Here is a 22,703-nt window from a genome sequence, read left to right as displayed (position 1 = left end):
CGGCTCGTGACCAGTGCGTGGGTGACCGTTTTTCTAGTTTCAGTGGGGATCCAGCGAAATGTTTTTTTGAGCATGCGAAGAATGTTGAAGCAGGATGATGAAACGGCGTTGACTTGTCTGTTCATCGAGAGTGAGGAGTCCAGGATGACGCCTAGGTTCCGTGCGTGGTCCGTCGGGATGGGTGCTTTTCCAAGGGCCTCTGGCCACCAAGAGTCATCCCAGGCGGAGGGGGAGGTACCTAAGATAAGGACTTCTGTTTTGTCTGAGTTCAGTTTCAGACGGCTGTGATTCATCCACTCGGCTACTTCTTTCATTCCATCGTGTAGGTTGGTTGTGGCGGTGTTAGGGTCTTTGGTGAATGAGAGGATCAGTTGAGTGTCATCAGCGTAGGAGATGATATTGAGGTTGTGTTGGCGTGCGAGGGTCGCGAGGGGGCTCATGTATACGTTGAAGAGTGTGGGGCTGAGTGAAGATCCTTGTGGCACGCCGCAGATGACTTCAGTGGCTTCTGACTTGAATGGTGGAAGGCGGACTCTCTGAGTTCTTCCGGTAAGGAACGAGGTGATCCATTCCAGTGCTTTTCCTTGAATTCCGATGTTTCTGAGGCGTTGTAGGAGGGTGCTATGACAGACTGTGTCGAAGGCTGCGGAGAGGTCAAGGAGGATGAGGGCAACTGTGTCTCCATTGTCCAGTAGAGTTCGAATGTCGTCTGTTGCTGCGATGAGTGCGGTCTCGGTGCTGTGTTTTGCTCGGAAGCCGGACTGTGAGGAGTCAAGTGATTTGTTGGTTTCGAGGAAGGTGGCGAGCTGGTTGTTGACAGCTTTCTCGATGACTTTGGCCGGGAATGGTAGGAGCGAGATGGGGCGGTAGTTTTTGAGTTCGGTGGGGTCAGCTGTGGGTTTTTTCAGAAGGGCGCTGAGTTCGGCGTGTTTCCAGCTTTCCGGGAAGGTGGCGGAGTTGAGGGAGCAGTTGATGACGTCTCGGAGGTGTGGTGCTATGATGGAGTCTGCTTTGTTGAAGATATGGTGAGGGCATGGGTCTGTGGGGGATCCTGAGTGAATGGAGTTCATCAGGCGGATGGTGTCCTCAGTGGAGATAGGGTTCCAGTCGTTAAGGATGTTCAAGGGGGGTGAGGGTACGGCAGAAGGTTGGGAGGGTTGGTCTCTGGGTTGGTTGTCGAAGCTGTTGTGGATGTCTGCGATTTTGTTGTGGAAGAACGAGGCTAGGGAGTCGCAAAGGGTTTGAGAGGGAGTGATGTCGTTGGAGTTGGCTGAGGGGTTGGTAAATTCTTTGACGATGTTGAATAATTCCTTGCTGTTGTGGGCGTTGTTGTCTAGTCGGTCTTTGAGTGCAGCTTTCTTGGCAGTCCGGATCAGTTGATGGTGTGTGCGGGTGGCGTTTTTGAAGGCGTCCTTGGTGCTGGTGTTAGGGTCTTTTTTCCAGGCCTTCTCGAGGGAGCGACAGAGTTTCTTGGATTTCTTAAGATCATCGTTGAACCAGGGAGCGTTTTTGCTGCTTAGTTTGTTTTGACGTTTTTTCAAAGGTGCTAGGTTGTCGGCGCTGTTGGTTAGCCATTGAGTGAGGTTAATGGCTGCTTGGTTGGGGTTCGAAGAGTGGGCAGGGGGGTTTTGAATAAGCGATGAGGAGATCTGGTCGATGGTGATTTTGTTCCAGTTTCTTCGCAGAGTAGGTTGAGGATGGTTGTGGGTTGTGGTCTTTTTGTAGACAAAGTGAACGCAGCTGTGGTCCGTCCAATGGAGAACTGTGGTGTGACTGAAGGAGATATGTTTGCTGGAGGTGAAGATGGGGTCGAGTGTGTGACCTGCGTAGTGAGTGGGGGTGTTAACAAGTTGTTTGAGTCCAAGGTTGGCAAGATTGTCCAGTAGGGTGGTGGCGTTGCTGTTGTTGCTCTTTTCCAGGTGAAAATTGAGGTCTCCCAGTAGAATGTATTCCTCGGAGGGGAGGGCGTGTGGGGTGATAAAGTCAGTGATGTCTTCACTGAATTGTGCACGGGGTCCAGGTGGCCTGTAGAGGAGGGTGCCTCTGAGTGTGGTCTTGGGGTCGGTGTGGATCTGGAAGTGAAGGTGTTCGGCGCTAGCGAGGTTGACATCTGAGCTGGTTGAGATGCGGATGGAGTTCTTATGGATGATGGCGATGCCCCCTCCTGTTTGCTTGGTGCGGTCCTTACGGATGATCTTGTAGCCTTCCGGGATGGCAATGGTGATGTCTGGGGCTGAGGAGGCGTTCATCCATGTTTCTGTTAGAAAGGCGACGTCCGGAGAGATGGTGTCTAGTAGATTCCAAAGCTCGATGGCGTGTCTGTGGACCGAGCGGGTGTTGAGCAGGATACATTTTAGGTGGTTGGTGTCTGATCTCTGTTTGGTGTTCGTGGATGTGGAGTTGGTCTTGGTGCCGTCATACTTGCAGGAGTTGCATGTGAAGGGTCCATGGGTGTGTCCGGGAGCGGCTTGGGCGCATTTGGGGAGTCGGCCGGGATTTAGGGCTAAGAGGGAGGAGGCGTCGTATGTAATGCGGGTGGGGTGGGTGGGACGGGGGCCAGGGGGTCTGGCGCTGGGCGCGGGCTTGGCGCGGACGGGCGTAGACGGGCTTACCTTTGGCGCACCTTCGGCGCAACTGGGGCGCGACCGCTGCGCGTGACCGCTGCACGTGACCGCTGCGCGTAAAAGCATCTGTCATATATGGATAGTGGAGGGGCGAGGGAGGAGCAGCCGGGAGGCGGATGCGGGGCTGGTAGGCTAGGCTAAGCAACAACAACAAGTAAACACACAAAATGGCAGTGATCTAAGGAGCGCAGGACGAGATGGGGTACGGCGCTACAGTTAACAAACAAATCAGTGATAACCAAGTCTGCTAATAGGCGCTACAGAGAGCAGAGCGTGCACAGCGAGGATATAACGATACCAGCAGAAGCAGGCTGATGTGCAAGGAGCAGCGAGGGGAGCGACCGCTTCGCCGAGGCTCAGGCTCATCTCCTAGCACCAAAACCGATGAATGGTTAACTGCAAGGGTCGCTATTAGTTCCTGAAAGGCCGGGAGGAAGTGGGCCATGTGTTGAGGTGGACGGTACATAAGAACACAAGTGATGGGAGTTAAAAAAGATGTAGAGCGGGCGACTAAGAAGTCGACATCCGAAATTGGAGGGAAAGACAGTAGTTGGAACTGGATGTCAACACGAACCAGCAAGGCGACCCCTCCTCCCACTTTGTCGGGCCAATCAGCTCGCAAAGCGTAATATGAGGAGGGCAGGGCTGCCAATAGATTGGGCAGCGAATCAGGTCGGAACCAAGTTTCCGTAAGGAACATTAGGTCCGGCTTGTGGGTGTCTAGAAAAATAAACAAGTCGGACCGATGCTGTACAGCCGAACGAGTATTTAACAAAAAAGCTGAGATAGTCGGGGAAGGTGTCCCTGAAGGGGAAGGAGAGGGTGTAAGGTCTGTGGGAGAGGGAACCCCATAAGAACGAGAGGTAGGTGATAGGTGTAGGGAAGGTAGGTTGGGCGGGAGGGTGGGCAGGGGAGGTGTACGAGCAATGCCCAGGTGCCTAATAGGCTCCTGAGTAACAGAGCCTAGATTCCAAGGACCTTGGTGGGCACACAGCTGGTCAGGCGAGTAAGAGTGAAAATTGGCATAATGGCGTGCCCCTGGTCCCGTCAGGCCGCGGACGGGCTTACCTTAGGCGCACCTTCGGCGCGCAAAAGGCGTGCCCGCTGCGCTCGTCCGCTGCGCTTCCGGTAACACATGCGCGTTTTATAGAGGACAGCCTCGGGCCGCTAGACCGCTGCCTGCGGTGTGCGCGCCCTTCCGGCTCGTCCCAATATGGCGCCCACTCTTCAGCTGTCCGGCACGGAAGCCGCGCTGATGGAGCTGCCCTCCACGCGATCGGAACTGGAAGCCGCGCGGGACCGGGGCAAAGGAGGCCGAGACAGGAGCAAACAGTAAATAAATATGCCAAAGCACGTTTAGGTAAAGCGAAGCAGCAAAGGGCTGACTGTTCTTAACGAAATTAAAAAGAAATCCAAACAGTTAAAACACTACACAGTATCGGTCACTGCCAGTATTTAAAATGCCAAGTCAGCAGAGCTGTAACCAAACGTAAGAGCCCCCAATGAGCCCAGGAGCTGCCACCACCTGAGAACCCTCTTTTCATAACGTTACACTTACCCCCTTTACAATTAAAATGTTATTTACCATTTTCTACAACTTGCCTTTGATGATGGTGAAATAGGGTGATGTAGAGGAGGTGATAGCGTCTCGGTGTACCTTGCAGACTGTGCAGAGTGAAAGTGTATTTAAAGTAGAATCTGCCGATTTTGCAGAGTGAATCTGTTTTTATTATAGAAGAGGCTGAGTAAGAAGTCTTTTCCTGAGAGCTGTACATACAAAGACATTCAACCACATGGCTTCATACCTACCTTGTGAGCAAGGGCCTGCACCACATCACGGATCTCGTGGTCAAGGCAGGCGAGGGCACCCTCAAGCTGGTGGTGCAGCGTGTTCTGGAACTGCTCGGGCCTAATGACCTCTGAGACGCGCTGCTCCAGCCCCTTCCAGTCCAACTGTTTCGGTAATGTCAGCACGACCAGACGCAGTTGCTCAATGTTGTTCACTACCACACAGAGCTGCAACAGAGAATGATAGAGATAGCAACAGGCGTGTCAGATGATAAGGATTAAAAAGGGCAGCAATATTCAATGGTCTTATTAGCCAAAAGGAGAAGAGGAGAACTTTAGAAAAGCCAGGGTGTCATGAAAGCCACTAGGACTAGTTGCTCGAAGGTCAGGCACATCCCACCATTAGAGTCACTGGCTTGTCAGAAATACTCTCTGTTCACCAATATACCACTCTGACAACATCAATTCTAGAGACCTGCATCAGTCACAAGCCCTGGTGCCTCGCCCACACTAAGTTACCACCGCCCCAACCACAAACACACACACTATAAGTAATGAAAACTGACATTATTTGAAACAAAATTTAGAACATTTCTTGCCAAACACTGATAGCCTGCATCGATACCCTAAGGATGAGCATAGGGATTGGATAGAGGATCGCACCTTGTCGGCAGCATCTCCCTCATCTCCTTGGACTGCTAACTCTTCGGCCCGTTTCTGGATAAGGGTGCAGTAGGTTATAGCAATGCGGCACATATCCTGCAAAACAGAAAGAGCCAATATAAACTCCTATCACTCCTTTATTGCTAAAAATACAGCTTTACATCTTAAGCTTTGCTTTATACGAATGGTGGTTTAAGGAGCACACCATTGTAAAAACTGTCTCCACTCTGTGCTTAGCTTGAATTTGTTGAATTAAACACAACTTCGAATATGGCCTTCAGAAGTGGGCAACACTCCAGATGGGGCTTCCAGCGCTGGGCCAAACTTATGATATGACCACAGTACTGTACATAGCAATCCAGATTAAACTCTTGTAATGGACAAAGTGCTGGACACCTGGGGTGTAACCACTAGAACAGGGCTTACTACTCCAGATGAAGTCATGGAATCGCACTCTGTACTCCAGAACCAGCACAATACTTACCTATTCAATTAAACAATACATTAGCACCGGCAATGAAGCACACGAGTTCAACGTAGATGAAACAAAAAATTGCATATATACAATTTACAACAAAACATTTAGTAAACTAGAAACTTGAAATTGTTACTAAAAAATAATACATACCAACATGAGACATATTTTACAATTAAATGCTGCAGTTTCCTTTAGCAAACAAATAATGCTGCACGCCTGAATCCAATTAATGCAGTTACCTGTTTGCAGGATATTAAATACCATATCTTCACAATATAATAAAGATAACAAAGAATTAGGGTAAATAGCCGGATGAGATGGAAAGATCACTTGGCCAAAATGTTATTAAACCACAAAAGAGTCTCAGGGGTGGTATTAAGGGAACAGCGGGAGTCGATGAGTAAACCTGTGGCTCCGACTCTAGCAATATATGATGGCCAAGTATTACCGGCAGCTCTATACGGTTCTGAGCTATGGGAGTTTGAGAGCATAACGGAGCTAGCCACATCGGAAAATAAATTAATGCGAGATCTGGTGGCCCTCCCAGTCTCCACCCCGCTAATCCCGCTGCGGCTAGACCTGGGTAGGTGCACCCTTAAAGATAAAGTACGTTTGCGCCCACTACTTTTTTGGGTGCGACTAAGGACCCAGGAGCTACATAATTATGCTGCAGCTCTAGATGAACTTATCTTGCTCAACACTGGTAACAAAATCAAGTGGCTGTGAAACCTGAGACAGCTGGTTGTGCAACTGGGCCTAAGCGAATCATGGTTGAGCCAAACTCCGCCCCCTAAGGCAGCGATTAAGAAACTCTATTGGGACTGGGTACAGGAGACGACCATACGCAGGAGTGAAGGGGGGCCCCTCTCCCAGCGATTTCTGGAGATCAAATGGATAAGAAAATTGGAACCCTTCCTTGGCTTTATAGAGAAACCCCTGGACAGAGCACTCTACCTCAAATTCAGGCACGGGACTTTGCTGGTGAATGACTTTTCTTCTGGGTGGAAAAGTAAAGGTGTTCTCCCTAAATCATGCCCCGGCTGTGCAGCCCCTAATGAGTCAGTAGCGCACTTTTTGTTTGCCTGCCCGGCTTATAGGGTCGCTAGGAAAACATGGTTAAAACCTCTATGCATGGGGCTGGGCCTTAGATGTCACAAAATCGCCCTTCGGGTCCTCCATACTGACACATCTTCTACTGCTGTGGTGTGTGGGGTAGCCAAATTTCTGGGTAGTGCATGGCAGACCCGCCCTAGGAGGGCCAAGCGTTTCACTCATCTAACCTAACCGACGGACAGCTTTATGGCATGAAGTGTTTTTTACGGTTTTTATGTAACTAGCTTTGATCGTGATTTTAGATCATTTAAACTGAGTAGTATATGAGGATGTTTGTATATATACGAGTGTTGTGCTCCTACTCTTTTATTTTTATTAATGTACTGTATAAACTGTATACTTTTATGATGAATTTTCCATCGAATAAAGTAAATACAACAACAAAGAATTATTTTACCAATAACCAACCAAATTATAAGAAATAGAAATACAAAAAAGCACAGAATGGTACATTCTCAAAATGTGCCCTGCTAATTAGACTAAAAAACGTACAAAGGCAAAGAGCAGGACAGAAACACATATATTCTAAAGTCTGCCTTAAAATATCAACGTCTTTTCTCATAGTAGGTAGTGAGAATGAAAGTGAAGCTTTGTAAGCTGAATCTGAAGAGGGTACATAGACTTGTCGTTGGTCTCAACATTAATACAGGAAAGAGAATACAAAAGCATTGGCAAAGCCAATAGGTCTCACTTTCAGTAAGCTACTTGCTTTTGTTTAGCCATGATGTAATGCACTGCAGCTGCTGTGTAGCATGACTGAAAGTAAAGAAAAAAAAAAGTGCTATGATGCAGCAGGCAATGACCGTGTCATAGCACTTTTTTTCTTTACTTCCATGCTGCACACCAGTCGCACAGCTTCACCACATGGCTAGAAGGTATTGTCAAAGCCAATACCTCTTACAAAGGCGAGACCAATTGACTTTGGCAATGCTTTGCTGTGTATCTCCCTTTTTCCTTTTGCCTTTCATGTGGACTATAAAATCTTCTCATGTGACTACATTAGTTTGCAATTATTTAATACAATGGTGCTTCCTGCTTGCAGTGAGATCACTCCCGAGGGGTAGGTAGGGGAGGGAAAAAGGATTCGGTTTGAAACGTTTACAGTTTTGCCACTGAAACTCAAAAAAATAGGACAAATCACAGTTTACCTGTTCAATTGCACTCTTCTAACCAGTGCCTTGCACACACTCCGCGTGTTTGTAAGGCCAGATCTGGCGGCCGGTCCTTCAGACGCCTGGCTCCTACACTATGGAACTCCCTACCTTTTTTCATACGTGCTGAACCCGACCAGAACACCTTCAGACGGCACGTTAAAACTTGGCTCTTTTCTCAGATTTAGTTCCCTCTTATGCTCTCCACTCTGATCTGCTCTTAGCGCTCGGACGCCTTTTTGCTGAGGCAGCCATGCGCTCTATAAATACTCTATTCTAATTGTGTGCTCTTGGGCTACATGGCTAAAAGACATCAACATCAACTAAGCCAATAGCTCTTGCATCGCCGAAACCGTCTGGTTTTGCCAGTACTTATTCTTTTTATACGCCATAACTCTCTAAATCATTGGTGTTGGTCCTGTCCTGATTGGATCGCGCTCACACTGAGTTGAAAAACTCAGTTGGACAAACAGTATTACAAGCAGCGTCCTGTAGGCCATACACAAATTGCAGCAATGTGTGCGTTAGCCTGCTACGCCCCTCGATGATTGTGTCACATACTGCTCATATCCAGGATTCTACAGCAGCTCAAATGACCATTTGAGCTACCTTACTGAAACTGAACAGAAGACGATGATCAGTGCTTTAACCCACTGATCTTCTTCACTGAAACTGTAATACCCAGTCATATTGCAGCATCAGGTACCTTAATCCATTTAGAAATCTTAATGATTATACCTGAAACCAATTGGCTGTGGTTGCTCCAGAGCTCGTGGCTTGGCAATCGGAGAAACAAGGACGTGATGTACCCAAATAACCACAAGAAAAGGATCCGGTGGCTCTGACGAAAATGGTAATTCTGCCACGACTGCTCTACTATTATGGTCTACTATGTGGCTTGCTATGGAGATACGAGTCAACTACTCTACTGGAGCTGGTTACATGGCTTGCGGCAGGACTGCACACTTCAGGCCAATAGTGCCCAACCTGTGGTCCGGGACGGCAGTGTGTCGGCAAAGCCTCTTCAGGGGGTCCACGACTACTTAGATAATTAAATAATATTAACAGATTAATAAAGTGTAATGTACAATCAACATTTTTAAAATGTACTGTAAATGTGTAGGGATTTAAAATTGGAGACTAAAAATGTAATTAGTATTCTTAGATTAATTTGTGGGAGCAGTGCAAGTGCGTCAAACAGAATGTGATATGAATGATGAGTGGCCTAAATTGAATTTAGAAATGCTCCACCCTTCATATTAATTCATATTCAATTTTTTTGTGTGTTTGCGAATTAAATCAAATGTGTCATAGAAAAACGTTGACAGACACTGCTTTAGGCAATCTCTACAGTGATGGACCTCTTCTTCCGTTGGACGACTTTTAACTGCTAGCGCTGAGCTCCATCCTGACCAATTCTTACTAAGCGCCTCTTTTACTGCTGTACTGGGGGGAGAAGATACAGCAAGAAGAACAATTGTTACTTACCTGTAAACAGGTGGTTCTCCAGTATTGGTGTCTTTCATAGATTCACATGCTTGAATATTCCCCGTCGTCGAAGTGGGAGTCCCACGGTAAATAAAATCGCAATAATGCTGAATATAATAATATATATAATATATATATGTACATATAATACATGATAAAGAATAGAAAACATAATAGAAATCTCAAAAAACTATTCCTACATAGGAATGCATGGTAAAGAGAAAAAACTACTTGTAACACATTAGTGTCATTATGTTAGTCCAAATTACAGCCAATCAGGCGTCAGCACCCTCTAGAACCTTCTCCTCAGAAGCTCAAGCCCTCAGATTTTCGTAGCACAAGTAACAAAGAGCGCATGAGGAGAAGAGAGCCTCTGAGGGGAGGAGGGTGGGTCGCATGTGAATCTATGAAAGACACCAATACTGGAGAACCACCTGTTTACAGGTAACAATTGTTCTTCTCCAGTATTAGGGGTGTCTTTCATAGATTCACATGCTTGAATAGAATAGAAAGCAGTAACCTCCGAGAACTGAGATTGCTGGGCAAATATATGGAAGAAAACCAAGACAGTACCAGAATAATACAGTCATGTAACATCATAGCAATCACAATAAAACATCAAGGAGGGGGGAACAGAGGCTCACCTTATTGAAACAGATGGCGAAGCACTGCCTGTCCCACAGCGGTATCCGCTTCATTGATGGCCTCCAAACAGTAATGCTTGGTGAAAGTGTGCCTGCTGCACCATGTCGCTGCACGGCAAATCTGATGAAGAGGCACGCCAGCAAACAAGGCGGTGGATGAAGACATCGCCCTCGTAGAATGAGCCCTCACTGAAGACTGCAATGGTTTACCAGCTTGTTGGTGGCAGAAGGCAATGGCTGAGGAAAGCCATCGAGCAATAGTTGGCTTGGAAACTGGATGTCCCTTATGCAAACGTCCATAGGCGATGAACAGCTGGTCGGACTTGCGGAAGGAGGCAGTTCTGGCAATGTAAAATGTAAGGCATTGTTTGATGTCCAAAGAATGCAAGCGCTGCTCCGCCGGAGACTTTGGGTCCGGAAAGAAAGTTCTTAGGAACACAGGCTCATTCAAATGAAAGTCTGTCGGTACTTTAGGTAGGAAAGAGGGGTTGGTGCGGAGCGCTACTCCGTTAGGCCTGAACTGAAGGTAAGGAGGCTTGATAGTGAAAGCGTGCAGGTCGCTCACGCGACGAGGTCAAAGCCAAAAGAAGCGCAAGCTTCCAGGTGAGGAATTTGATATCCGTTTTATGGATAGGTTCAAATGGTGACTTCATAAGTTGGGATAGTACAACATTGAGGTGCCAAGATGGAGGAGGGCGCCGAACAGGTGGGAACTTGCAAAAAAGTCCTTTGAAGAATTGTCGTATGATTCTGGACGAGCAGAGGGAAGAAGAGCCATCATGTCTGAAGCGAGATATAGCAGCTAAGAAAACTCTCAGGGTAGAATGAGAGAGACCTGACTGAGCAAGGCTTAAGAAGAATGGAAGCAGCTGCTCTGGAGTGGAATGAATGGGATGGACATTGGCTGAGACACACCAATGGCAGAATCTCTTCCACTTGAGTTTATAAGTCTTGATGGTAGACGGAGCCCTAGCTTGAGCCAGGATGTCTCTGCATTCCTGAGATTAGTTCAAATCTGCGAATTCAAGGTACTCAGGTTCCATGCTCACAATTGTAGCGTGGAGGGGTCCGGATGGCACACTAGGCCTCTGTCCATTGATAGTAGGTCTGGACGAGGGCGCAGAGGAATGGGCTCGCATTGGGACAACAGAAGCAGTTCTGAAAACCATGCCTGCCTGGGCCAACGTGGTGCGATCAACAGGATGTGGCAAGGCTGTCTCCGCATCTTCCACAGCACCCACGGTATTAATGGAATCGGCGGAAAGGCGTAAGCGAATAGATCGCACCAGTCTATCAAAAGGGCATTCCCGCACGACCCGGGGTGGGGATGCCAACTTGCATAAGACGGGCATTTCCAATTCTCCGGTGTTGCAAAGAGGTCTAGATCTGGGTGACCCCACTGGTGAAAGACAAGATCTAGAGTCAGCTGGTACAGTTCCCATTCGTGCGTTGAGGAAATGGACCTGCTCAATGAGTCTGCCAAAATGTTGGACACGCCCGGAAGGTGGACGGCTGTCAAGGTGATCTGGTGGCGGAGAGCCCAATCCCAGATCGACTGGGCCAAGTGAGACAGATGAGGAGAATTGGTTCCCCCCTGTTTGTTCACGTAGTGCATACTGGTGGTATTGTCCGTTTGGATCAGCACTGACTCCCCGTGAACTACCGGGAGGAATGACTTGATCGCTAGGAAGATCGCCATCAACTCCAGCCTGTTGATATGCCACTTGCGTTGGGGCGGAGTCCATTTGCCCTTGATGGATAGGCCCTGGAGATGAGCGCCCCACCCCTCCAGGGAGGCGTCTGTCGTCAGCGTGAGATCTGGTGCGTGAACGAGAAAGGACGTTACCATTTCCAGATTTGTAGGTTGTGCCCACCAAAGCAAGCTCTTTCTCATGCGGGTTGTTACTGCGACAAGGTCGTTGAAGGACCCGGAGACCTGATGCCACTGTAAGTCCAGTTCTTCCTGAATGGGACGGGCGCGCAACCTGCAATTTGGGATCAGTGCGATGCAAGATGAAGCCATTCCCAAGAATGACTTTAACGTCCGAACAGAAACGGACTGTTTTCTTCAAATGAGGGAGACCAGACGAAGGATTTTGTGACGTCGCTCGTTGGAGAAGAACGCTTTGGAGAGCTTCGTATCTAGGATCGCTCCCAGGAAGGATCTGGTCTGCAGAGGTGCAAACTGTGACTTTAAGACGTTGATGGTGAACCCCAGGGACTGAAACACCTGCTGGCAAAGGCGAGTGTCCTGATATAGCTGATGGTGGGATTGAGACTTTAGAAGGCAATCATCCAAATATGGAAAGATTTGAACGCCTTGGAGACGCAGGTGAGCCACCACAGGAGCCAGTACCTTCATGAACACACGAGGAGCTGATAGCAGCCCGAAGGGTAGAACTTTGAACTGAAAGTGCATTGGTCCCACCTTGAAACGCAGGTACTGACGATGTTGTTGGATAATAGGGACATGAAAGAATGCGTCCGGAAGATCTATGGTGGTCATGTAATCCTCGCTGGATAGAAGACGAAGGATGTCCTGTAACGTCAGCATGCGGAACGATTGGGACTTTAGGAACTGGTTGAGAGCCCTCAGATCCAGAATGGGTTGCCAATTTCCGGTCTTCTTGAGTATGAGGAAGAATCGAGAGTAAAAACCCCTCTCCTCTTTGATGTTTCGGGACCACTTTGACTGCACCTTTTAACACAAGAAGACGAACCTGATGGAAAAGCTCCTCGAGGTGTGGAGGAGGCGGGCCACGAGGAGGTGTACACGAAGGAATCTCTACGAACTCTAGGGTATGACCCCGTCGTACAATGTCCAACACCCAGCGGTCCGAGGTGATCGAGGACCACTGAGAATAAAACGGAGAGATTCGACCTCCAACATTTTGATGGGAAAAGTCATTGGCGTTTAGAGTTGGATCCCCGGTAAGAGGACTTTCCTCTGTAAGGCCTGGAGGACTGCTGGCGAGATTGCTGAGTGGGCGTGTAACGTTGGCCGCTCTGATTGTATGAGCTGTATTGCTGCCCACCTCGAACGTTGGAAGAAGTGCTGCGCATGCGCGCACCTCGAAAGGACTGCTTCCGAAATTGTAACGTGCCCAAAGACTTTGCCGTGTCGGTGTCTTTCTTAATGGACTCCAGGGCCTCGTCAATATGGGATCCGAATAGTGATTCCCCATCATAGGGCATGTCCAGTAATCTGGATTTTTCCTGCCGGAAGGATGTGGACTTTAGCCAACCTTGTCGTCGGAGTGCAGCCGCACTTGCAAGCAGACGGAATCCTGTGTTAGCCACATCGACTGCACAGTCGATCATTTCTTCTGACGTTCTCTGTCCATCTCGAAGGATCTGTAGAGCATCAGCCTTGGAAGCATCAGGTATGAGTTCTATGAGATCTGAAATGTCTGACCACATTTGTCTGTCATAGCGTCCCAAGATGGCTAAGATATTGGCTGCCTGGACAGATGTGGAAGCCATTGTTGAGAACTTGCGGCCAATAGCATCCAGACGTCGACCCTCTCTATCCTGAGGGGCTGTGATAGGAGCCGCTGTGTTCCGGGCTCGACGCTGTGTGGCCTGAGTAACTACAGAGTCCGGTTTGGGGTGAGAAAGCAGGCAAGCTGGAGACCCAATCGGGGCCTTGTACTTTTTCTCAAGGCGCGGTATTAGTGCAGGCAAGGAGTTTGGAGCAGTCATGAGCTTAATTCCTTCCTTCCAAACAAAATCGATGATGCGAATCGTGTGGGTTTGTTTATAAGGTTTGTCTTTAAAATCATAAAGAAAATAGTCCTCCTCACGTTGTGATCTTGGTAATTTAAAGCGCAGAGCTGCTTTATCCATTAAAAGATGGAAACTGGCGATATCCACAGGAGGTGAATCTCCAGAGTTTCCTGGCTGAGGTGAAGGCGTCTGTGCCCGATAATCATCCCAGTCCGCCATATCCGGGTCACCTGCCTCATCCGAATTGTCTGGGACTTCTCCGTCCTCACGCTCCAGGACCGCCTCATCATCCTCATCCTGTGGATAAACTGTGGTATGGATCCTAACAGACGTCTGGACCTGAGACAAAGTTGCAGGTGGTAACACAGGCGGCCGAGAAGGTGGAGGCAGTGCAACGTGAGCCGGAGATGGTGCTGGTGTACTCTGCGGCGTAGTTGGGAAACGGCGGTTATAATCATCCAGCATATGTTGGAGATTTGAGATCAGAGTTAAAGGAATGGTAGCCATAGGGACTTGGACCAGCTGTTCCTCAGACTGAGACTGTTGATCACTGTCACCTTCGTATGAATTCGAGTCTTGACACGTAATTATTAAGTCAGATGGACTTTGTGCAGCTCCAAAGGTATCCCCTTCTTGTTCTGAGTCGGTGTCAGGCTCAGATGTAGTGGCAAACATTGGAGAAGGTGGTTGCAGCTCTGGATCAGAGAGCTGGTGACACGGAACCTTGTCGCGACGATGAGAAGATTCTTAAGTCTTCAATGGCACTAACGGCAACGAGGCAAAGGAAGTTGGTGCCGCCGTCGACGGTGCCGCCGACGATACTGGCTTGCTCGTCGACGAAGATAGTTTTGGAGAAATCATCGTCGACGGTACGGCCGTCGACGGAATCGTCGTCGGGACAACTGTCGACGGTCGATCAGCTGTAGACGACGCCGTCGACGAAGCAATCGTCGACGGAACAGTCGTCGATGCCAGTGTAGCATCCGTAGATGGAGTCTTCCTCGACGAGGCTTTGGTCGACGTTGTCTTCGTCGACGAGTTTTTGGTCGACGGTATCTTCGTCGACGAGTTCGTAGTCGACGGAGTCGTCGTCGACGACTTCTTTAAGACTTTCGTCCTCGAGGATTCTTTCTTCTTCGTCGACGAGGAAATGGGAATCGTCGACGGAACTGGCTTGGAAGGCAAGGCAACCCTCGTCGACGAGGATGCTGTCGACGAGACCGTCGTCGACGAAGAAAAAGCTGATGTGGTAGTCAGCGTCGTCGAGGATGTAGCAAATGCCGTTCTCGTCGTCGGAGCGCTCGTCGACGCTCCCGTCGACGGCGCAACTTTAAGAGGCGTGGAAACACCTCGAGAGGAAGCAGAAGACGCCTGAGAGCCAGGTCTCGTGGGCGTAAAGGTGGTAGGGGTGGCTGAAGACGCCACAGAAGCTAGAGGCAAGGCCAACTTCATCTTTTTGAGGAAAGGAGATGGAACAACCTGTAAACTACCACGCTTAGATGCTGCTGAAGAAAGTCCAGAATGAAAACTTTCTGCGTCTGACAAGGCTGAATCCTTGTCTTTTAGACGTTGAAGCCAAAGGAGAAGGCGGCCTTCCCTGTCCTTCAGAGTCTTTGTAGAAAAAGTTCTACAGAACTTGCAGCTGCTAGCCTCATGATCAGGGTATAAACAGTATATACAATTCTGATGGGGGTCCTTTTCAAAAAGGCGCAGCTTCCCACAAGAAGAGCAGGGTTTAAATAAAGAGTTCTTACTTGACATGTTGTGAAAAACTCTGGAAATAGATGAGTAGAGGTGAAAACTGAGCAGAGCTCAGGGAGACTCCCTTCACACGACGTGCTGTAGAAAATCTGAGGGCTTGAGCTTCTGAGGAGAAGGTTCTAGAGGGCGCTGACGCCTGATTGGTTGTAATTTGGACTAACATAATGACACTAATGTGTTACAAGTAGTTTTTTCTCTTTACCATGCAGTCCTATGTAGGAATAGTTTTTTGAGATTTCTATTATGTTTTCTATTCTTTATCATGGATTATATGTACATATATATATTATATATATTATTATATTTAGCATTATTGCTATTTTATTTACCGTGGGTCTCCCACTTCGACGACGGGGAATATTCAAGCATGTGAATCTATGAAAGACACCCCTAATACTGGAGAATACATGCATCACCTGATCATGCAATATCTACATACACTAGGCACAGGGTAGCATCAGACCCGCTGGTTAGCCAGCGCCGTGTTCACGCAAACTGCCCTTCTTCTCATCACATTAGGAGAGTGTTGGGACACGGATTTTAGCCGCGCCTGTACAGATAGGCAAGAGCAGACTAATGTAATATCCTTCCCTCGTATTACGTAACCCCTGCTTCAAATTGATACAATTATACGTTTTACATAGAGCTTACTTAACTCCTAGTAATATCAACTGTTATTACCACTGCACAGATGCTGCCTGTACTCACTGCCTGACCCCAGATCTAGACATAATACATATGCTCTGGTCCTGCCCCACACTAGCAGTGTACTGGAGGGATGTTACAACACGCCTTGAACACTACACAGGCACTAACCTCTCTTACACTTGGAAAGTCTGCATATTGGATCTCTACCACCGCACCAAAAAAACATAGGACTGTGTGTGAGATACGCTGATCTGGCCCTTCTAGTAAAACGACAAATCACATACAAATGGAAGGCAGCTCACCCACCCGTGGTTTCTGCATGGGTACTCCCTATGCTAGCATGGTCCCAAGCCAAGAGCACACTGTTGCATAGGGAAGAGGCTAAGGGTCTTTGAAAATATCCCCTTGCAGAGCTCTGGGATACACTCTTAGGGAAATTAAGTAAGGACCTCTAGATACTCAACATACTTCTAGTTCACCCGTACAGGTAACACACTCTCCTCCCTCTCCCCCACTGACCTCCATCCGGCCTGATGTTTGTTCCAATAATACCTATGGACTCACCCTGCCTCAGTGGCTCGTGTGTTGCAGCATCCTCCACTGTGAACGAGTGCACCCCTAGCTTCTTTTTTCACCGTTTATTAATAAGGTTGTTATAGCAGTTTCCTAAAACGTTTTAATGCCCCTTGCTGGCATCCTTGATTTTCTTTTGAGACAAATCATTTTGGAATTTGTTTGTACTTATGACAACTGTTCACCCTATATATCATTAGACTTTCTATTCCACAAATGCTGTGTGTTGCAACATCTATTTCATGTTAAATTACTCCAGTAACCCTGAATTGTTTATTTTTTATTTAATTTTTTTCAACTTTGGTACCATTGCTTTACACGCAAACTATATTGTGGTATGTTATCTGGCATATATTGTAAATGTACTCATCAAAACAAATCACAATAAAAACCAGTTGAGAATAAAGCGGGGAAACGTTTGTTTTTTTTAAAGTAGAAAATGAACCGGTGATTTGCAGTGAGCGCTCAACCCTTCCCACTATCTTCATATTTGGGAATTCCCAGGGTGTGGTTCAGACACACTAAGTGCTGTCCAATCTCAGAGCCCGGGGTTGTTTTCTTTGTGCCTAGCGCATATCTTTGCATCTGATTATTATTCATCTGCTTATGATCCGTTTCTGAGTTGTAAACCAGGTGGAATGCAGCATAACTACTGTGTAAGGTCATATATTTTACAAGAAGCAGCATCATGTGTGGGCGATGATAACAAACATCTGTGGTGGAGAGGTGAGATTCCTGTCTCACCCCTGGGTGTGTCCGGACCGCACCCATACACGTGTGTCTTGGCACTCCCTCTCCAACTAACCTGCCAGTGCTTCGGCGCCACAAATCTACAGCCGAGGCTCTCTCACTGATTTACATGTGTGCGTTCTGTTTTGCTTTTCGATTCTGCTGCCTCTATCGGGCCTCACCTGTGTGTTATTGCCCCTCCGTTATTTCTACTGTTCTGTGTCTGACATGTCTGATCTGTGTTTGTCCTGTCTGCAGAGTCCCGCCTTTGGTCGTTATCTAGCATGTCTCTTTATCTGTGTCTGTTTATTATACTTGCTGTCTCTTGCCTCATACCTGTCTCCGAAGTGCACAGCAGTCGCACTGCCATACAAAATGGCTAAAAGACATTGACAAAACCAATAGCTCCAGCATAGACGAGACATGGCTTTGCTAATGGTTGTAATGATTTGCCTTTACATGTACTCAAGGCCTGGTGCGCCCATTACTTGTCTAACCTTCCATTATTTGCCCCTGTCATTTCTTTTCAATCTTCCCTTCCGCTTTGTTACTCATTCTGCTGCAGGTTTTTATCAGATGATGACCCCATGTTCTAAAAATCAGCAAAATGAACGCAAACAAGAACTCGTACCAGACACATTGTGTGCAGAAAGCATTCTGAGTGACCTGTGTAGCATCCTTGTAGATGTTGTCCAGGTGGATGTGACACTTAAAAGGCAAACAATGAACACTGCATCTGCTTAGCAATAGTAACCCTTAGCAGCAAGATGACATCGCCCTCATAAAGTAAACATGCTGGCAAGGGAAGTGGACCATAGTCGCTTCAGACCCCTGCTTCCATAGAGAAGATCCTCTACAGATAATACAGCCCAGTCAGCAAAGCAGATGTGTTAGATATGGCACAAGACCAACGGCCCCTCCTTTCACCCAGTCTTGGCAGGGGGCTACTCAGCATGGAAATAAGAGAAGGGAAAAGGAGATATCATGGTTTTTACGATAATCTAAAAGTAATTTAGGGAGGAAGAAAATATTTTTCTGCTTATGCATCTTATTCTATTATGAAAAACGGTGGAACAATAGCCTAAGTAACTCAATTACAAAGCATGTTTCTGTTTCACCAGTTAAAATTCACTGGACTACACGTTCTTCTGAATGTACAAGACTCCACTGGCACGCCTGAATCAACCAGCAAGTCAGAGAATTAAAAACTTTCCCAGTTCCCAATGACAAAAAATGCAACTATGCTTTGTGATACAGATTCTAAGAGGAAGACTTTGTGGCTGCATTCACGATAGACTCGGTTGAACAGAGTCACAAGACAAAAGGTAAAAAAAAAACGTTAAAAATTAAGAAAAGAAGGCAGGGTAGAAACACCCTGACCCCCTAGACCTGCTCAGGGACCCACAGGGCCAAAAAAAGCATATTTTTTCTTACATTTTGGGCGGGATTTGTGTTAGATTTGCAAATCTGGCCGAAATGTTTTATTAAAATGAGGCGCAGACTACTGAGCTTTGTTTTCTTTACGCCCCCGGGTGGGCCAGGTCAATGGGGCAATCACTTTAGATGCGGGGGGCCGTGCGGGCCCCCGGAGCCCCGTGCACCACCACCTCCCTGGGGCTAAATTCAAATTATGCGTGGGGGTGGCTCCAGCCCCACCCCTGCGGATCCCCGGGGGCACGCGGCTTCAGGACTGAAGTGGAATTTATCCCCCAAGCAGCAGTGCACCAGGAGGCACGTTTGCTGAGTGGTGGAGAAATGGGGCGTGGCCCCTGACCACCTCTCAGAAATCCAGATGTGTGGGGCTTACAGGATGTAACAAGAGGGCTAGTTGGCCCCCAGGGACCCTCAAGAAGCAAGGGGACTTCATCCCCCAACCAAGAGCGTGCCAGGAGGAGTGTTTGCAAAGTTGTGGAGAAAAGGGGCATGGCCTGTGACCACCTCTCAGCAATCCCACTATGTGGGGCTTACTGGAGGTAACATGAGGGCTAGTCGGCCCCTAAGGATCCCCAGCAGCAAAGGGGACTTCATCCCCAAACCAAGAGAGTGCCAGGAAGCGCGTTTGAAGATTGGTGGACAAAGGGGGTGCGGCCTGCTATCAGAACTCAGCAATCCTGCTGTGTGGGGCTTATTGGAGGTAATAGGAAGGGTAGTTGGCGTCCAAGGGCGTCCTTAGGGGCCAACTACCCCTCCTGTTACCTCCAGTAAGTCCCACACAGTGGGATTGCTAAGTGGTCTTCGTAGGCCATGCCCCCTTTGTCCACCACTCTGCAAATGAACCTCCTGGAGCAGTATTGGTTGGGGGAGGAAGGATATTTTACTCTAGAGGTACCCCGGGTGCCAAGAAGCCCTCCAGGTACCTCCTGTAAGTCTTACGCAACAGAATTCCTGACAGCTGGTTGTATGCCCAGACCGCTTCCTCCACCACTCTGCAAACGTGACTGCTAGTTAAAAAACCTTAGGATTCACTGAAAAAGCCATAGGTTTCAGAGACGTTACAATTAGGTTGACATTTCATCAGGGGAATTCAGCCGTTCTAGTTAGCTGAGCTAACTAAAACTCGTGCCTCCGCAATGCACTGCTTATGACCTCACATATTACATCACTCATGACATGGTCAGTGACATCACTGATGACATCTCAAATTGCATCACTCATGAAATCAGTGATGACATCTTCCACAGCACCTGACGCACCCACTCACACCCCTATAGAATCTTCTATACACCCACTGCACCTCCCACACAACCATTAACAACCCCATTCACAGAGCCATACCAGTACTTACAAACCCACTCACTGATTCATTGATCTATACACACATCCACTCGCTCACCCATACTGCCACTCATAGACCCACTCATGCACTAATACAGCCATTGACATATCCACTAATACAGCCATACAGGTGCTCACACACTGAGTGAGTCACCCATAGAACTAGACACTCACCCATACAGTCAATTATACAGCCACTTATGCACCCAAACAGTTACACACCCACCCACTCACTTATTTATAGGAGTGGGCGGAATTTACTTAGTCGCGCTTCGCAAAGCTCTGCACAAATGGTAAAAATTCTCTGCGAGCACGCAAAACTTCCGCGAACACACGGAATTGCTTGTCCCGCTCGTTCGCGATGCTCTTTTGCTGTTCGCGAATGCTGTTTGGGTGCTCGGGGAGAAATCTTTCACAAATACGCATTTTGAAAGCGTGAACAAGCAAAAAATTCGGCGAAGCCTCGGATCGTGGAATTTTTGGCAATTCAGCGTTCTCCGCAGAACGTGAAATTACCCAAATTCCGCGAGCGGAATGGAATTTACAGCCCAGGCCTACTTATTTACTCATACAAATAGTAACACATACTCACTCAGCAATACACTCACTGAAAGAAGCATGCACTCATTTCTACAGCCACTCTCACATTCACTCACTCACACATAGTCACTCATATACCCCGTCACTCAAGTAATCAGCTTTTCACATATTCAGTTACGCCGATAGAAAACACGCGCTTTGGATTTACTTCTTGACTTTGTTCGTTGGTTAGAGCTCATGAGATTTACCGGGCTCTGGGACCTATCTAACTGCTCCCTGCTGACGACACACGACAAACTACTTTACTGAGATTCAAGCTCAAGTGACTTATCGGGCACTGGGACCTATTTACCTGTTCTTCGCTGAATATATACAACAGTCTTCTTTACTGAGGATCTTGAACTAATTAGGCTTGAATGAACTTTGGACCAACTCTTTTGAGTTGCCATCCCTTAACTTATATTTGACTCATTGCCCTGACGAAGTCGTTGGCATATGTGCCAGACGAAACGCGTGCTGGCAAGATCTGTTGGCTTTTTTCATTTGCTGAAGAACTCTCTATGATTTGGTTACCCTGTGGTCGGACTGAACTTTGAAAAGATATATTATGAAGAAAACATGAATCTGGAACAATAAAGAAGAAAATGAAAACTTTACAACTTGGAAAAAAGTGTTTTATTTGATGTGGACATTTACATATGCTAGCGTTGCTCAGCTTGGAAATTGTGTTTGTGCTTCAGGGTAGACTTATGTCTATCTGTTTTTACAACTTTTGGTAGTGGTTGTATTCTCACCTCTGAGCATATGCTAGCTTGGAATATTGAAAAAACTCATATTATTTTGCGCATCTTTTCCCTACTGCCAATTCTTTGTGAACCATACAGCCACTGATTTACCCACTCACTGATCCATACAGGCAGTCACACACCTCCTCACCCACAAATGCAGACACCCAGACAGTCATAGATGTCTTCAGACAACTAATCAATCACCCATATAGGCATTCAGGTATCCACTAACACACTAATACATCCACTTAGACATCAACTGACAGACAGATACACTCATTCAAACAACCAGTCACTCACCCATACATTCACTGAGACACGCAATCACTCACTTATAGTCAGTCACGCACCAACTGAGTCATTCATACAGTCACTCATACACCCACTTATTCGCCAATACACCTTGGTATATATTTAACACTGAAACTTTTTTTAAACTCTCACAGTCATTGGATGATGTCATCAGTGATATCATTAGAGATGTCATCAGTGAGGTCACTGACCAAGTCATGAGTGATGTAATATGTGAGGTCATAAGCAGTGCATTGCAGGGGCGCGAGTAATAGTTAGCTCAGCTAACTATAACAGCTGAATTTCTCTGGTTTTGTATGAGTGAAATGTCAGCCTAACTATAATAACATGTTACTTACCTTTGGTAACGATGTATCTGTAAGAGACATATGTAGTTCTAGATTCGTTACCTTTACAATTACCCCCAGGTTTCAGCCTGGATCTGGAGATTTTTCTTTAACAGTACCCCTGTGTGTCGGTAGATGGCGTCGGTCGACTCCCCGTCCGTCGTCGACGTAGTGTTCCCCAGGATGATGTGACGTTACGGTGTCTATTTAGATGCCACCCCTGCACGCGGACGTCAGTTCTGACACGACTTTCCACTCCCGAAGCACAGAGCCATACAAGATACTGACCACTGGTGCACATAACTAGGGCCCTGGAAGGAAGTCCCTATCCCTAGAAGTCAGTTCACAGAACGGGGAGGATGGGTGGGGCGGTAAGGAATCTACAACTACATATGTCTCTTACAGATACATCGTTACCGCAGGTAAGTAATTTGTTCATCTGAAAGAGACTGCAGTTCTAGATTCCTCACTTTTAGAAAAGATACCCTAGCAATGCCAACCCCCGGAGGTGGCTCTGCAAACTAAGTTCACACCAGAAAGTCCTGGAGAACAGAACAGGCAAAATAGCCGGCTCTC

At 47.4% G+C, this 22,703-nt stretch overlaps 1 protein-coding gene across 4 annotated transcripts in view; it reads right to left on the bottom strand.

Annotated features, from left to right (window-relative positions):
• Window positions 1-22,703, bottom strand: part of UNC13D (unc-13 homolog D) — a 707,512-nt gene that overhangs the window by 205,494 nt on the left and 479,315 nt on the right. For all 4 annotated transcript variants that reach the window (XM_086930728.1, XM_086930726.1, XM_086930727.1 and 1 more), the window contains 2 exons: window positions 5,076-5,171; window positions 4,434-4,640 (listed from right to left, as the gene is read on the bottom strand). In XM_086930728.1, the coding sequence (XP_086786854.1) occupies window positions 4,434-4,640; window positions 5,076-5,171 (303 nt within the window). The remainder of the gene's footprint in view (window positions 1-4,433; window positions 4,641-5,075; window positions 5,172-22,703) is intronic.

This window comes from Lissotriton vulgaris, chromosome 7 (assembly GCF_964263255.1).
Source record: "Lissotriton vulgaris chromosome 7, aLisVul1.2, whole genome shotgun sequence".
Taxonomy (NCBI): domain Eukaryota; kingdom Metazoa; phylum Chordata; class Amphibia; order Caudata; family Salamandridae; genus Lissotriton; species Lissotriton vulgaris.
The sequence above is the reverse complement of the archived record's forward strand: the minus strand, read 5'-3'. Positions and strand labels throughout refer to the sequence as shown.